This window comes from Netta rufina (assembly GCF_964035555.1).
Source record: "Netta rufina genome assembly, chromosome: 27".
Classification (NCBI taxonomy): domain Eukaryota; kingdom Metazoa; phylum Chordata; class Aves; order Anseriformes; family Anatidae; genus Netta; species Netta rufina.
Genome location: NC_140151.1, coordinates 736,608 through 751,315, shown reverse-complemented (window position 1 = coordinate 751,315; position 14,708 = coordinate 736,608). Strand labels below are relative to the sequence as shown.

The window sequence follows — 14,708 nt, the reverse complement described above, 5'->3', positions numbered from 1 at the left end:
TCTGAAAAAGATGTGTTGGGTGAAGTTTGAAGTCTGTGGGGGTTGTCTGTGTGATTGCTTGAGCTACTTGAACTGCCAGGTTAAATGTTAGACCTGATAATTGCAGAAGCTTTTTGTGAACAAAACGTGAAGGCAGTCTACTACACTTGGCTGAGCCTCATGCAGTTTGAGTTGGACATGTCTGTTTTCTGGTACAAGCGTACTGTTGCTGGAGAGCTGGTAGGAAGCTAAAATGAAGTTTAAAATCAAAATCAACAGAAGGATGTTTAAAAAAGAAAAATAGAGTCTGTGTCAGTTATTTGATCTTAATACAGACACTGGCCTCTACCACGTACTGCAGTGACCTTTTATAATTTGAGAACTGTAGCAAATTACATTGAAGGGACTAACTCCTTAGTTTTTGACAGAGTTGTAACAACTAAAGTCAATGGAGTTTTTTGGCATTTATTATCCTAAGTTAACAGGAAAATGTGTTCAGTCATTTTCAATTTAAACACAGAGCAAACATTCCACACACTACAAAGTTATACACAAAGAAAGTGTCTAAATACTCACAAGCATCTTCTTTCTCCTCCCTCTCTGCAGGTTGATTTTCCAAGAAATCTGGCCAAGTCCGTAACTGTAGAGTGAAAGATCATCTGAATCATAGGGGCAAAGGGGAATTAAATGAAAGACTTTTTTTGGTACTAAAATAACTTGATTTTAAAGTCCCCTAGGTAAATCTTATTTTGGTAAATCATTGTTTGTGTACACGATCACCGTACTTCCATTACATTAGTGATTGTCAAATTGATTCCACATGCTATGTCAGTAGCTTTGGGTTTTTTGAACAATAGATTTCCATGCAAGATATTAAATGGTTTTCTTTAAAGATTACTGAGTCTTCTAGGTAAGGGGCCCTTCACTTTACTTTCAGATACTGTCATTGTTTCTTATCCAGTGTGACTCATTCCAGTCATTGATGAGAAACCATTCAGTGAATTACCTGTCATGCTCTCAGGCAGTGAAGCAGGATACCAGATTATGCAACTGGAACAAGAGCTGTTACTGGTCATGCTTGTGCACATATTTTAACAGCGAGAAACTCTAAACAAGCATTTGGGTCAATTTCTGCCTCATTTGTAAAAGGGAATTCAACTGACCTGTCACAGCCTCTGAAATTTTAGGCATGTGGTAAACGTGCTAAGAAAGTAATGTTGTTTCAGAAAGATTTTATCTATGCCAAATACCTAGCAACTGACAATCTCGTAGACTCGGTGGGCCATAACAAATCATGTAACACCAGCAGGTATCTGTAGTTGTGCCCATGAAGACAGTGGAACTCGCGCCTTTAAGTGGAAGTAGAAGCAGTGTGCAGTGTCTGACTCAGAAGGGATGCATACCAAAGCGAGGAAAAACAGAGGAATATAACAGTGCTCAGTTTGTGGTGATGCTTTGTTGATGTTGGTTTTTGGTGATTTTCTTTGTGAGTTTGTTTTTTAAACGAATAGCACTCTTCCTGCATTGAGGGATAAAGACTTTTCCCCTTGAACTGAGCACTGTGGCACTACAAACAGATTGTAGGGAATGGGCTTTATGTTGCTGCAGGTCACTTACTAGTCTGAACGTGTAGAAGAAAGTTTTTGCCTTGTGTCTCTCAGACAGAGACAACACTGAATATCCCTTTCTGAGGCTTACTACATTAGACAAAGTCCCCTGATAAATACATAGGTTCTGGTTTATTTATGAGTAGTTCATACAATTGTAGTGGCATATGTGATTATGTCAAATTCAGCTGATTAAGAACTGGAGGGGATAAAGGCTTGATACATGTGAAAAAAATACATTGATAACTGTATAACAAGTTTGCAGAGAATCAAAAATTACACTGAAAATATGCCTTGAAGATTTAATACCAGCTTTGAAAAAGTCATTAAATGGCAGTTAGCTAGGTGCTTCCTAATGCAAAAAGGTGAATTTCCTGCAATAAAAAGAAAAAAACTAAAAGCAAACTACAAGGCATAAAGCAATGCTTGACAAGTCATGGTGAATATTCCAGATCACTTGCTGCCCCCAGACTGCTTTAACAAATGTAAACGTAGCTCTCCTCGTGCAGGTTGCAAGATGACTGCCAAGCAGTAGTAATCCAGCCTGACCTGTACAGCAGAAGACAACTGCTCAGACTGAGGTGTTTCCAAAGACTGTGTAGCAATTCTACTTTATATAGAACTGCAGTAGCCTATTTAACTTCAATTCAGTATCAGCTCAAGGCTGTTTTATTATGTTAATTAGATTAAAATGCTGCGTGCCTGGAAACAGTTTCTTAAAGCCAATATATGTATGTTTATTAACACATGGTATTCAGACTATTAATTTATGAATGCATTGTGCTGCCAGTGTCTGTTTAAGAGCAAAGAAGTAAATGCATAGTTTTATTTGTACAATATTTGCCTGTGAGGCACTGACTTGTGGCAGTTTATGTGCCTCTGCCTAAACATGACTTGTAGACTTCTTCCCTGCTTCATTTGAGAGGATACTTCTCCTTAAGGAACAAACAACGTATGTTTAATACTAACAGTTTGGAGACGATTCATTTTCCTCCATCTCCCACTCAGCTCTTAAGAGAAGAGAGATCGTGAACCTTTAACATGGAGGGTAGGAAGCAAGGAACGGCTTCCCCCTACTCCCCAGTATAAGGATTTGCAGTACCACATCCTATGTTCTTGTTAGCATGGGGTCTAATGGGAAAGAACCTGCAAGAGAATTAAGATCCGTTTCTTCTATTCCATTCAGAAGAAAAGCAACGAGCATTGCTTTTGTCTAGCCTTGTACAAATAATTGTCTGCTAGCTTACCAAGTCTCCTAGCAAACAGGATGGTAGACATCATGTTAAAATACAGATTGCTGTTCAGTAAAAGTTTGATCATTCAGGCTGTTAAATATTTATGAAAGTAACTTGTGTACAAAGAGGACCAAAGAACAGGATTCTAAGTTAGAAATTTAAGTCTGACACTCTCCAGTTGGGTGTAACTGTACAGATATTGCTGAGTTACTTGGTTTTAATGCTGTGATAGAAAAATCTTTATTCTTAGTAATTTAAGGCATTAAAACTCATGATGAATACTTCATTTGTCAGAAGTAAAGGTAGTGTTCACCCCCTATATTCTGCAAGTTGCCAGTAAACTGCCTGAAGTGTACAAAACTCCGCCTGCCAAAACAGAGGTTTAGTCGCTAATTGCAACTAGGCTGTTGGATGTTGTAACGCTTAATATCAAAGAATGCTGTAAAGCATACTTGCTATGAAGAATTTCTCTGATGAGCATGGTAGGGAATCCGTAAAGCATCTCATTGTTGTTAATTGCTATGCCTGTGTGAAGTGAGAATGTATAAAGGACTCTTCTTAGCTTTCCTTACCTCATTTTGTGTAGATGTGTTGCATTTTGATGAAGAGATGATGTTTCTCTTTTCCCTAGAAAACTTTCAGAATGTCTTGTGATATTTATTAACAGCCAGTCAGTCTTCTGCTCTCCAGAATGAATGTTTTGCTTACTGAGCCAGTAAAACTCCCTCTTTCCTAACTAAGGTGTTCAAAAATTCAGTAGCCCTGTCACTAAAATTGAGCCACAGGTAAATACTGATAAAGGCCTTTGTCATTTGAAATAGCAGCTGCCTATTACTGCATACATTTGTCATAGTTTATTATGATTGAAGTAACTGTTTTCCTCATCTATGTCTGCAGAGGCTTAAAGGGAAGTACAAGCCTAAGTCTTAGGGTTTTTTCTAATTACCAAAGACCAGAGAACTTGAGGCTCGGCACGCTGTTTCTGCATAACAGATCTCAGCCAAATTCCACACTGTTAGTAAGGTTATTCCACAAACAATGGGAAAGTTGTTTGTGGAGTATGCTTCTGCCAGAAAGGTTTCTTCCTCCTAGCTGTACTGAAGAAAGTCTAGAGACAGTTCTTTCCTGAATGTGAGAGATGAATAAGTACCATCTGCACACACCCGCTTATAAAGAGTCCAAACCAGTATTCGGGTAGCCATGCCTTTGTAAGGTACAGCGCTGACCGGGGAAGTGCTGTCTCCTTTTTAGCATGCTCTTACTGACTGGAAGGTAATTGCGTACCACTGATAATGGGGATGCTCTTCCAGCCAGAGAGCTGCCTTGACCTCCTTGTTCAGAACGTCTCAACCCCTTTGTATTCAAAAGCTGCATTAATGAAAGCTTCACATAGACCATTTTGGAGACAAGTGGGAGGAATCTCTTGGATATGACATGTAATATTGCTCCATTTGGAACCTTAACACTAGCACAGACAGACTAGGTTTGGTTAAGCTGCAGATTGAGATGTCTAAAGGCACAAGGAAGACCAAAATATTAGTGCAAAATTGTTGTTTTTCTTTTCCTCTCTAGTAGTTACTAGCAGTCCATGACACCACAAGTAGGTGGCTGACAGCAGCATATATGATGGAGAGGGAAATTGAAATTGGGCCCATGCAGCAGCACATCAGTGTTTAGCTGTGGCTAATTTTAGACGCTACCTGAATGTACCAAACTTGCCTCAAAGCCTGGAGTCCTTCTTCCACATCAGACACAGGAAGAAGAAACAGCAAAGAAGTATTTGGCTTGAATAAAAGGAAAGACTATTTGCCTTCAATTCAGTTTATGTAAATAGACGTTTGAAATGGCAAATACTACCATTTCTTCCCTTCTAGGTCTATATGTACTGTGCTTGTACATATCCAGCTGGCTTGGTTTGTGGGGACCAGTCTGTATCTTGTTTCCTGTTGTGTGCTGTATGCAGAAGATGTCTTACTTTTGTCTGTAGTGTTTTATAATTTGGGTTCTGTCTTTTTGCTTACTTTTTTTGTATCTCACCCTTTGAATAAAATCAAGTGCCCTACATTAAACAAACTGAATTACTGGTCTTCAGTTATATCTGTTAAAGAATAGGTAACCCCTGTGAAAGTTAAAGGATATATATAAAAAGCAGAAAAAGACCCAAAGCTTAACTCTCTTCTAACTGGCCAAGCTTTTTCTTTTTCCTTTTTTTTTTTTTTTAAATAACATGTCTGAGATATATTTCAACTCACTTTTTTATCCTTGATTTTGCTACTAACCAAAAACAGTGAAGAGGAAAACCCATGAAACATCCCTAAGACAGAACAGGTGGTATTACCTTCTGTACATTCATTTTCATTTAACAACCACATTTCTATCACTAGATAAAAGAGCAGTTAGTATAGCTCAGACATGACCTGTGCTCAGTGCTCTTCACACATTCCTCATGCAATTTTGAAACTCACGGTTCTTTTTTTCAGCTTTTTTGTAACTGCCCCCAATTTGGGTAATGTCAGGCAGGCTGGGAGTACCACAGCGCTGCTTTGCTGCCCCAGCAGTGCAGGGTGACTTGGGTGCTGAGGTGGCACAGTTAAGTTCTTGTAAGTCAACAGCTGGTGACTTAGAGATTTTTCATATCTTAAAAATGGATGGACAACTTTAAGCAAAACCCACAATGACAAAAGCCTATCTGGAATTCCACCCCTCCTCCACTTGGAGCCATTCAGGAATTAATTTCCTTAGGGACATTCACCTCTGCAGGGGAAGAATATCAAACATGGACATTTATTTCCCCAAATAAAGTGAGCAGCCTGGACTTGCTCTTCTTACGAATACCTTTCCTGTACAAGTAATAGCAAAGTCACAAGACTGCTTTTGAAGGCTAGTGCCTTGGAGCTATGCACACACGTTCTTAGTATCGCAATTAAAGTCAGTGCCCACACACAAAACCATAGCCAGATGCTGGGAGCAAGATTGTCCACTTCTGCTTCCTCAGCACTGCAGGAGGAAACAGCAGCACAGGCCTGCGTTAATGTCACAAACAAAAACAAGTAAAACAGATCAAAGCTTTGGGCTTTCAAAAGATTTCATTTTGGTGCAGCTGTAGGACCCATCTGCTATGGATGCTAAAAGGAGAGGGAACAGTGCAAGGAGCCAGCAAGACAAGGTGGCTGTGTGCAGCATCATCCTCAGGTGCCTCCAGGGCTGTGCTGTGCTTAGGCTTCCTCCTCTCTGGGCTGTCCACTGTGGCTCCCAGACCTGAGATCCTCACCAGCTGCTCCACAGCCCCGGCTGCATTTCCAGACAGGGGACCCTGTTCCTTCAGTGCGGCCCAGGAACTGCCCCGTTTGAAGAGCAAGGGAGTGGGTAAACATAGGGTGCTGCCCGGGTTCTCTATTGCTCATTACCCCATGTGTGGCGACTAAGCACACACACTGTACACTGCATTTAGTTTAGGCCAATAGAAATGACAGTAAGAAGACAAAAGCAAAGGGATGTAGCCAGGGTCTCAGACGCTGAGGTTTACAGACAGGTATAAGCACTTGGTTTGAAAATATTACACTAGCTTGCCTGCTGCAAAGTGTGCCTTGGCCCTTCTAGAGCAACCTGCTTTGATGGCTACCCTTCAAACGAGCTGTGCATGGGCCTTCTGAAGTTTCTTTTCTGAGCCTCAAACTGCTGACTGCATATCCATGCAAGCTTCTTGAATTAATTTACGTAAAGGACTCCTTTTCTGTTGTGAAGTGGTGCTGGCCCTTGCACGGGGGTCTTGCTAGGAGGAGCACTGTGCCAAATGCATGCCAAGCCCAGGGGCATGGTGTTCCTTCAACACCTTCTTCCCTTGCTGTGTGGCAATGGCTCTTCATCCCCCCCTTGGAGTGTGCAAGGAGCCCCGTACAATGACTGCTCACACAGAAGGCATCTGTGTTGTGGCTGGAATCAGAAATGCCACTTCCCTCCCTCCACCCCTCAAAACAAGCCACCTCTCAGGTCTGACTGTGAGCTGTTGAGTGAGAAGCTAGCAGCCAGCCTATGGGGAATTCTTACCCCAGGAATAGGCGTAGAAAGGAGACCAGCATACTGCAGCATTTTTGCTCTACATAGGTGGAACAAAAAGGTGATGGTGTAAAACAAGCTCCCAGTTACCAGGCTGGTGTGTCACAAAGACACTTAACTATCCGTGGAGCTTTTCTTACATGTCAGCAAGATTTGCTGTGCAGGACAGCCGGGTGTTCCTACACTGCATTTCCTTTTTGATTTGAGAAAAGCAAGCAATCCTTACGCCCCTTTAGAAACAAGTTAGTTTTGTATTCTTTCCCCTAAAAAGCAGCCATCCATGCTCCTTGCCTCGCAATGTGGGTGAGCGACCCCTGGTTGTACACCAGGCACCATACAGCCTAGTGGGCTGGTGGGATCTGAGCTCCTGATGCTTTCACCAGCCCCACAGCATCACCCTGCAGCACCACAGCGGCCCCATGGTACTCGGAGTGCTAAGAGGAGCAGTTAAGCGCCTTAGCTTTAGAGAGCTGATGGGTCTTCCTGGCAAACATTTAAACGGGGACAGAGAGTTATCTCAGTGCAGCCTCCTGGCCAGGCCCACAGCTCAGTAGCTGCCTTCCTCCCTGCCCACGCCACTCAGTGCTGGGCAGCTCTTCCAGCATCTCACTGCTGCCGTTACGTCTCCTTCTGGCTCGCCATGTTTCCAGCTCCTGTGGCTTGGAAGGTCCAAGGAGCAAGAGCCCCACGCTGCAGGTGGCAGACAGGAGCAGCTCTGGCATTGCCCACAGCAAGGAGAACACAAACCCTCAGGTACCGACTGCTTCAGTGCTACAAACACGGGCAGAGACAGATTGTGGGGGCAATTGTAACCAGTCGCGCACATCGGTGGTGCAGCCTGTGCCTGCATTTGGACAATCTGGCTTTTTTGATTATTTTTTTTCACCTCCTGCTAAGGGTTTCAGGACTATGGCAGGCCTGACCCAGAAGCTGCCTTATGTGCCTTGAAGAGGCTATTTCTGTCCTATTTCCTTGCTTTTATCAGCTGGTTGGTATACACTGTGGGCATTTGAAAAGGGAAAAGAGAAGAAGAAAAAAAAAAAAACAAGCTGGCCTGCTAAGATGGGCCATACAGTGCTAAAGCGGTTACCCAGCCTCAGAGACCCACAAACCAGACGTGACAAGACTCCTCCCCCCTCCTCAGTCTCATTCTTTATTGTTAAGGTCAAATAAAATATGTTCCCATGATCCTTACGCATTCCTATGGAAACAACTTTAAACAAACAAGCTGCTTGCCTGCGTCTGGACAGCAAGCAGCGAGATTACTGTAACACAAGATCCCGAAAGCCATGGGGAGCCTGGATGCGCTGGAGACACTGGCGGCACCACGCAGCTCACAGCCAGGCACCAACGGGGTCCAGGAGCTTGTGCGTGGGGAGCCAGGGAGTGGGGGCACCCAAAGCCCTTAAGCAGGAGACAATCCTGCACAAGCAAACCTCACACCTGGCCAGCACCAAAGGGACACCACCAAAGGGGAGCAGTCAGCAAACCTGCAAGGGACAGGACCAGCATCTCCCTGCTCCTCTCATTTCTGTCTGTGCATAAAACTATGTCACCATGTGCACCATGGAGTCAATGCTAGGGTGGAGATGCTGCCGGTCCTCCCTGCTGATGCCAGTTGCTGCTGGAACAAGCCTTCCTGAAGCTCACAGGTGGGTGCTTTCTAGCACCCAATACTGGGCAAGACATTGTGCCCTCACAGGATGACTCTTATCACGTTGGCATGCTGAGGATGTGCCTGGAAGTTGATCCTGTAGCCAAAGCCATCCTTCAGGGCTGTCAGCCCTGGCTCCTGGCACAGTTGTGCTGGGAAATCCCAGCTTCAGCCACAAAACCTCCCCTCTCTGGCACTTGCAGTCCCACCACAAGACCAGTACAAGGGCACCGGGTGAACAGACAGAACGGCCCCTGTGGTCTTTGGCTGAACAGTTCTGCTCTAAGCTGTGGCAGGGACTCGCAGTCCCTCTTGTATTTTTTTTCCCCAGTGTTTCCCATCATCAAGAAGATGAGCTTTTCCAAGCCCAGCTAGAAATACAGCTGAAAATCAAAGTTATCATGAATCCAAGCAGCCCCAACTGGTCTACCATAGGAAAACTGAAGACACATACTCCCCAAGCCAAGACAGGATCCTCATGTTCAGGCAGTGACCTACCCAGAAGTGTAGCAGCCAGTCTGTGCAGCCAGCCACTGCCAGGTGGAATGTAGCGGTAGGGGGGGTGTGAGAATTTCAGAGTTGCACAAAGCTGGAAACGCACACAGGAAAAAATTCTGCTGAACCACACCAGGATGACCCAGTGAATGTGAATTGCATTGCTCATGGAGTCCTCAGCTCAAGGAGAGCAGTGGTCCTCACCCACTCCCCTCCATGGGGGATCCTGAGCCTACAGAACAGCCACTTCACCTCCCTTAGCATAACTGGCAGACGGCCTTGGGGAAGGACTCACAAAAGAGCTTAACATGTAGGCTACAGGAATTGCAGCCAGGACTGTCCCTGCCAGACCACATCCAAGTAAGGCAGGGGGCAGGAGGGTCTTGAGGCAGGCATGAGCCAACTGCTTCTGAGCAGAACAGCCAGGTTTGGAGGGAATTTTCGCTGCAGGGCTGTAGGTCACTGGGTCCATGTAGGGATCAGTGCGGACCAAAGCCATCTGCCCTCAGCCCTCTAGGTGCTGCCAGCCAGGAACAAGGGCTTGTCACAGTCCCTGCCCTCAGGAGGGATGAGCCGTGTGACAAAGCAAGAGTTGAATGCTGCTCCTGAGGCAGCAGTCACTGTCACATTTCTCCAGGACAAGTCCTGTATGGTTTACCACATATCCAAGTGGTATCAGGGCATACGCTACATGGAAAAGCAAGAAAGCAAGTAATTTAATCGTATCTGTCTTCAATTTAATGCAACCAGCTGGCTTGTGGCAGGTCAGCAGCCAGAGGGTTGTGGATAATTGGGGTATGCTGGTCACAGCTCCAGACAAACTTCTCTTCAGTAGATGTAGGTAGTTGCTATAAGCACAGGGAAAAAAAAAAAAAAAAAAGAGAGAGAGAGAACTGTGCTTTAATACTGCAGAAACATCAGCTAAGAAACACTTTTCTCATTGGTAGAAGCAAGCAGGGAAATGTTAGGCTGGGAGAAGGGCTCACCAGGCTGGGAATGCCGTGGTCTTTGACGTTTTCTGCTTGTTTCAGCCACAGTGGGAAGCCCTATATAAAGTCCTGTTCCAAAGGGAAATACCTGCCATTATCCTATGACTGGAAAAACAGAGGAAGAAGAATGCAAAATGACTTGTCATTAAATGCCTGCCACAGGTCAGGGTAGAGCAAAGGCCAGGTTTCCCTTCTAGCCAGGGAGAGGCCATGGCAGAGTGAGCGGCTGTACTCAGAGACGTCAGCTGAGTCTCACATTGCTCTGCAAAACGTACTTCCTCCACACAGAGCCAAAAGACACTGACACTGTGTCCCTTCCTCACATGCCATCAGGTCCAGAAACACTTCTGTTAGCAACCCCAGTCTGCAAACATCTCCTTTCCCATCTCCCTTGAAAAAAAAGCAGTTGCTCTGAACGTTAATGTGTTTATTCAGCATTTGAGCAGCTCTAAAATGCCAGATGCAGGGGCTGAGTTGTGCTTGGAGTCTCTCACTTGCACCCCGCCCTCCCCCCCCCTCACCCCCCCCAGTTAAATAAGATGCTGTAAGCAGCACTGTAACCCTCATCTTGCCAGGTTTCTGTGAAATCCCCACAGCAGGGCATGGTGGAGGAACCGCAGGGGCTCCTAAGGCCACCCAACCTGGGTGAATGCTGCTTCCCAGAATGCAAACAGGTAGAAAAACCCCAAAGCGAATGGTGCTGAGTGACCCACAGGCTGTTTCAAAGCCATGCCCATCCTGGCACAGAGCCTGCTGCAGACGCTGCTAATTGCGGTGTCTGCCTTGCCCCAGATGAGCTGGGGGGCTCTGGTTCGTGCCTCCAGAGTCAGAGCTTTGCCAGAGTGCTGGTGCAGTGTGGCAAAGACGAATAATTTCAGTGCTGCATTTGCAGCTCCATTTGAAGCCTGCCCAGCATGTTGCAAGAGGAATCTTCATATCCCAAAAAGACAAACCCCGCTTCCCCAACACAGAACTCCCCCACAGCACTGCACAGCCACTCGCGAGCTCCCAGCACAGTCCCAGAGGCACTGAGGAGGTAGCATCAGCCTCTGGGGACACTGATAGAGAGGCAAGAAAGAGCTGAGCTACACGGCATCGTGTGTCCCTCCAGAGCCAGGATTAACCGTCTCATCATGCTTTTTCCTTTAGTATCACAGTTACAGTGACTAATCCCATTGAGCAGGGGTTGTTAGCCCTCGCACACAAAGCCCTGCTTTGTCTAAGTGCAGGATCGACACTGCAGAGAGCAGAAAAGCCTCATCTCCGGGGCTTTCCAAACCCCACGCTGCAGATCCCAGGGCTGACAGGATGGAGCATGACCGCATGCTCCATCTGAGCAGCAGCAGCAGCACGGCTGCACCTCCCTGCTGCCAGGGCTCTGCTTTTCACGGCTGCTCTCCTTTTTGCAGGTGGACCGCATCACTGCCACCAGAGACTGAGTGCCGACGCTGCTTCACCGCTCGCTTTGCACACAGCTGCCCAAGGAAAAGGAGCAATGGGTGAGCTGCAGGCAGCCAAAACCACATCCCTGGGCTACCTGTTCTGCACACACCCCGGGGCATCAGTTGGAAGTGACGAGCATCAGTCAGGTCCTGTCTGCTCTGCACAACCCAGGCTGGCAGCCCCAGATTGGAGTGTTTTGCACTGAGCAAGGAGCAAGGCATAGAAAACCCACTCAATATGTGACAAACAGTCATGGGTTATTCTGTTTGATGGTTGCATTTTGCACTGCAGTTCTTGCTGTTTTTAGGTTTCAAACAATAAAGGATTACACGCCTCTCTCTCTCTCTCTTTTTTTTTTTTTTTTTTTTTTTTTTTTTTTTTTTTTTTTTTAAGCAAATGTCAGAAGTGAAGCATTCTGCTTTGGAGGTGCTGGTGTTTGTCTTTTTTGGAGGGGTTCTTCCCTTCTTGGCTTCTGCAGCCAAAGAAACAAAGCAAAATTCAGGACTTCCCCAGCCTCCTTTCTGTCCATGACCAATTACAGCTTTGACAGCTAAAGTCAAATTTTCTTTGACATAAACTCCTGGCTAGCATTGTGAGGACATATGCATGACACGTAAAGCTTGGACATTTAGTCCTTGTGATGGTTTTGCAGGTCACGAGAGCCTGGCGAGACAGCCCTGCATCTCTCTCCATATCTTTAACACACCAGTCCCTGCAGACAAGAAAAACCTGCTGAAATATCAATGGCAAGCTCCTGGTAGTGGGGAAAAACCATCGCCTTCCATATGTCAGATTAAGAAGCTACAAAAGCAGTATGAGAGGCAGAGGAGGGGTGGGTGTCTGGGGGTTAAAATTATGGAGCTGGGATGTCATGAAACACCTTCAGTCCAGTGGGGACTATGGCTTGTGGTGGCCCTCAGAGACAGGCTGCCTGGATTGCGCAGGGGACCCTGCTAGCAGGAGCAGGGTCTGAACTGCAGAGACATAAAGCTTGCACCACTGTGTAACTCATGGGTTGTGTATTCCTGATACTAATAAGGACCAGGCCAGCCAGCCCCACGTGGTCCGTGGTCACAGGTTAGAGGTGGCATCAGGGATCAGCACTACGTGGCAGCTACTACCCCAAAACCCACTGGGATTCACCCAGACTGTTTAGCTGAGACAATCACCAGCCTTTTGCACACACAGTGCTCACACAGATTCCATTCAGGACTGATAACCTTTTGCAAAAGTCCTTTAAGCTTTGCTAAGGCAGATCTCAGCAAGAAGGGGAGAAATTCTCACTGGTGTTGCAGAAAGCAATAGTTAAGGCTGGCTTATGCAACTACCAGATTTTGAAGGGGCTATGTTGGTGAGCTTTCATTCACCTCCAAATGAAGAGGGAGTGAAAGAGTAAAGCTTTTCTGTTTTTAAACAAAACACAGGTTGCTCAGTCACACCCCTCTAAGCACCAAATAGACCTGCAGTAATGCCACAAGGGGAAGGTAGGAAACCAGACTTTGCAGATTGGTATGGGCTGGGAAAAGGACTCAACAGCAGACTGAGAAGCAGCACTTCCTGGGCAGTCTCATGCTGAGACTTGAAAAGAAAAAAAAACCAGCTGCTTCCAGTTATGCCAGTTGAAAAGGAGGGATGGGGATTATGCCTAAGGCAAGCTGTCCTGCTGGGGCAGGGCAGTGTCCTTCACACTGGTACTGCCCAATGGGGGGATGGACGGGGACATACCCAGCCTGTGTGCGACCTCCCCAGCATGCACATCTGTGCAATGTCCAGCTACACAGCAGAGACCATGGAAAACCCTTGGAACATGGACCATTTCAGTTATAAATTTTTTTGTGCTTGCCTGCATGCTAGGAAACTTTTCTCACCATTCAGGCACCAGCTGAAGGATCGAGTAGGAAAAATTGTAATTCGAGGGGTCCTGCTGGCAAATCCTTATCCCAGGCCAGAGCAGTAGAAGCAGCTGCTCCACAAGGACTGAGCACAGAGCTTGGGCTTTATTTCAGGTCCCGTTCTTGGGATTTCAGCCATTGCTGCCTAATCATTCCTTCTCTCAATTCAATCAGCATGATGCAGCCTGTGTTGAAAAAATAATTCCAAAAAATAAACAAAACAAAATCATGATAAAAAAAAAGGACAACAAAAAAAAAAATCAAGCGAGCACCCCAAAAATCTGTCATGTTTGAACTGACCCAGACCATCTTGACTGACAGTTTTGCCTCCAGATCAAGGGCACACAATGAAAATAAATGAAGTGCAGATAAAGCTCATTTTTTAGCAGAAGCTCCTTTAGCCTATTGTTGGCTAAATTTAGGCCAGCTGCAGATAAACTGTTGCAAAGCAGGGGACACGAGCAGCCCTCGAGCACACTTCTGCACTTCTGGTGCCACAGTTTGTGGGAAAGTGTCTGAGTGTTTTCCAGCTTTGCTTTACTAGGCTAATTTAGCCTATTGTGTGAAAGATGCATTCTATTTATTGCTTTCTGGTGCAGGGTTTTTGTCCTGCAGTAGCCCAGGTAGGAATTTGTTGTCTCCATCTCCCTTCTGCCAGGACTCCCCTGCTGGGGCTCTCTTGCTCTCTCACTCTCTCCAAGGTCTGTGTGAGCTCAGTGGAGCTGCACACTCAGAGAGAGCTGGCATCACTTCAGTGCCCTCCCATACCACAGGAACATGCACAGGGTGCATAGTGCAGGAAAAAGGAGCATCCTGACCCCCAACACAATCTGCTTTTGACTGAAATCATCCAAATGAACTCACAAGCAACCCTGTGCTTATTTTAGCTCAGGATCATTTGCAACGGAGTTGTACTGGCCTTCCTCATTGCTGCAGGGTTTTGCAGCTCTGTGCCAAGGCCTTTCCCTGCCCTTCTCCCACACAGGCTCTGCCCCAACAATGCCACTTATCCCTGGCCCCTGAAGCCACAGGGAATTTTTGCGTCCACCTCGGTGATCCCCCATGGTGATTTGTTTAAACTGGTTTAGCCCAGCTTCCAGAGCTGTTATGATGTTGCTGCACAGAGAAGTTGGCTTTTGCAATGCTACAGTTTGTCATCTAAATCTGGATTATTACATTCTTGTGCACTTTGCCTGCATGGCAAGTATTAAAAGATCCCATGAGCTAATGCAATCCCTACCTACATCTCTAATCAGGCTCTAATCAGGATCTGTTTTTAACCTGAAGAACCAGCTGCTTCTGCTTCTCTGGCTGGTTTACATCTCTGGCTTTACATCAGTTCCTGCTTTTTTTTTTTT

General features: G+C 45.8%; 1 protein-coding gene across 3 annotated transcripts in view; it reads left to right on the top strand.

Moving 5' to 3' along the window:
* The window catches only part of GFPT1 (glutamine--fructose-6-phosphate transaminase 1), a 43,509-nt gene extending 31,726 nt beyond the window's left edge, over positions 1 to 11,783 (top strand). For 2 of the 3 annotated variants that reach the window (XM_084302174.1, XM_084302172.1), the window contains one exon: positions 586 to 4,870. In XM_084302174.1, the coding sequence (XP_084158300.1) occupies positions 586 to 630 (45 nt within the window). In that variant the 3' untranslated portion in view covers positions 631 to 4,870. Of the gene's footprint in view, positions 1 to 585; positions 4,871 to 11,424 lie in introns of those variants that run through there. The other variant, XM_084302173.1, reaches the window with a different exon arrangement.
* The last annotated feature ends 2,925 nt before the right edge of the window (positions 11,784 to 14,708 follow it).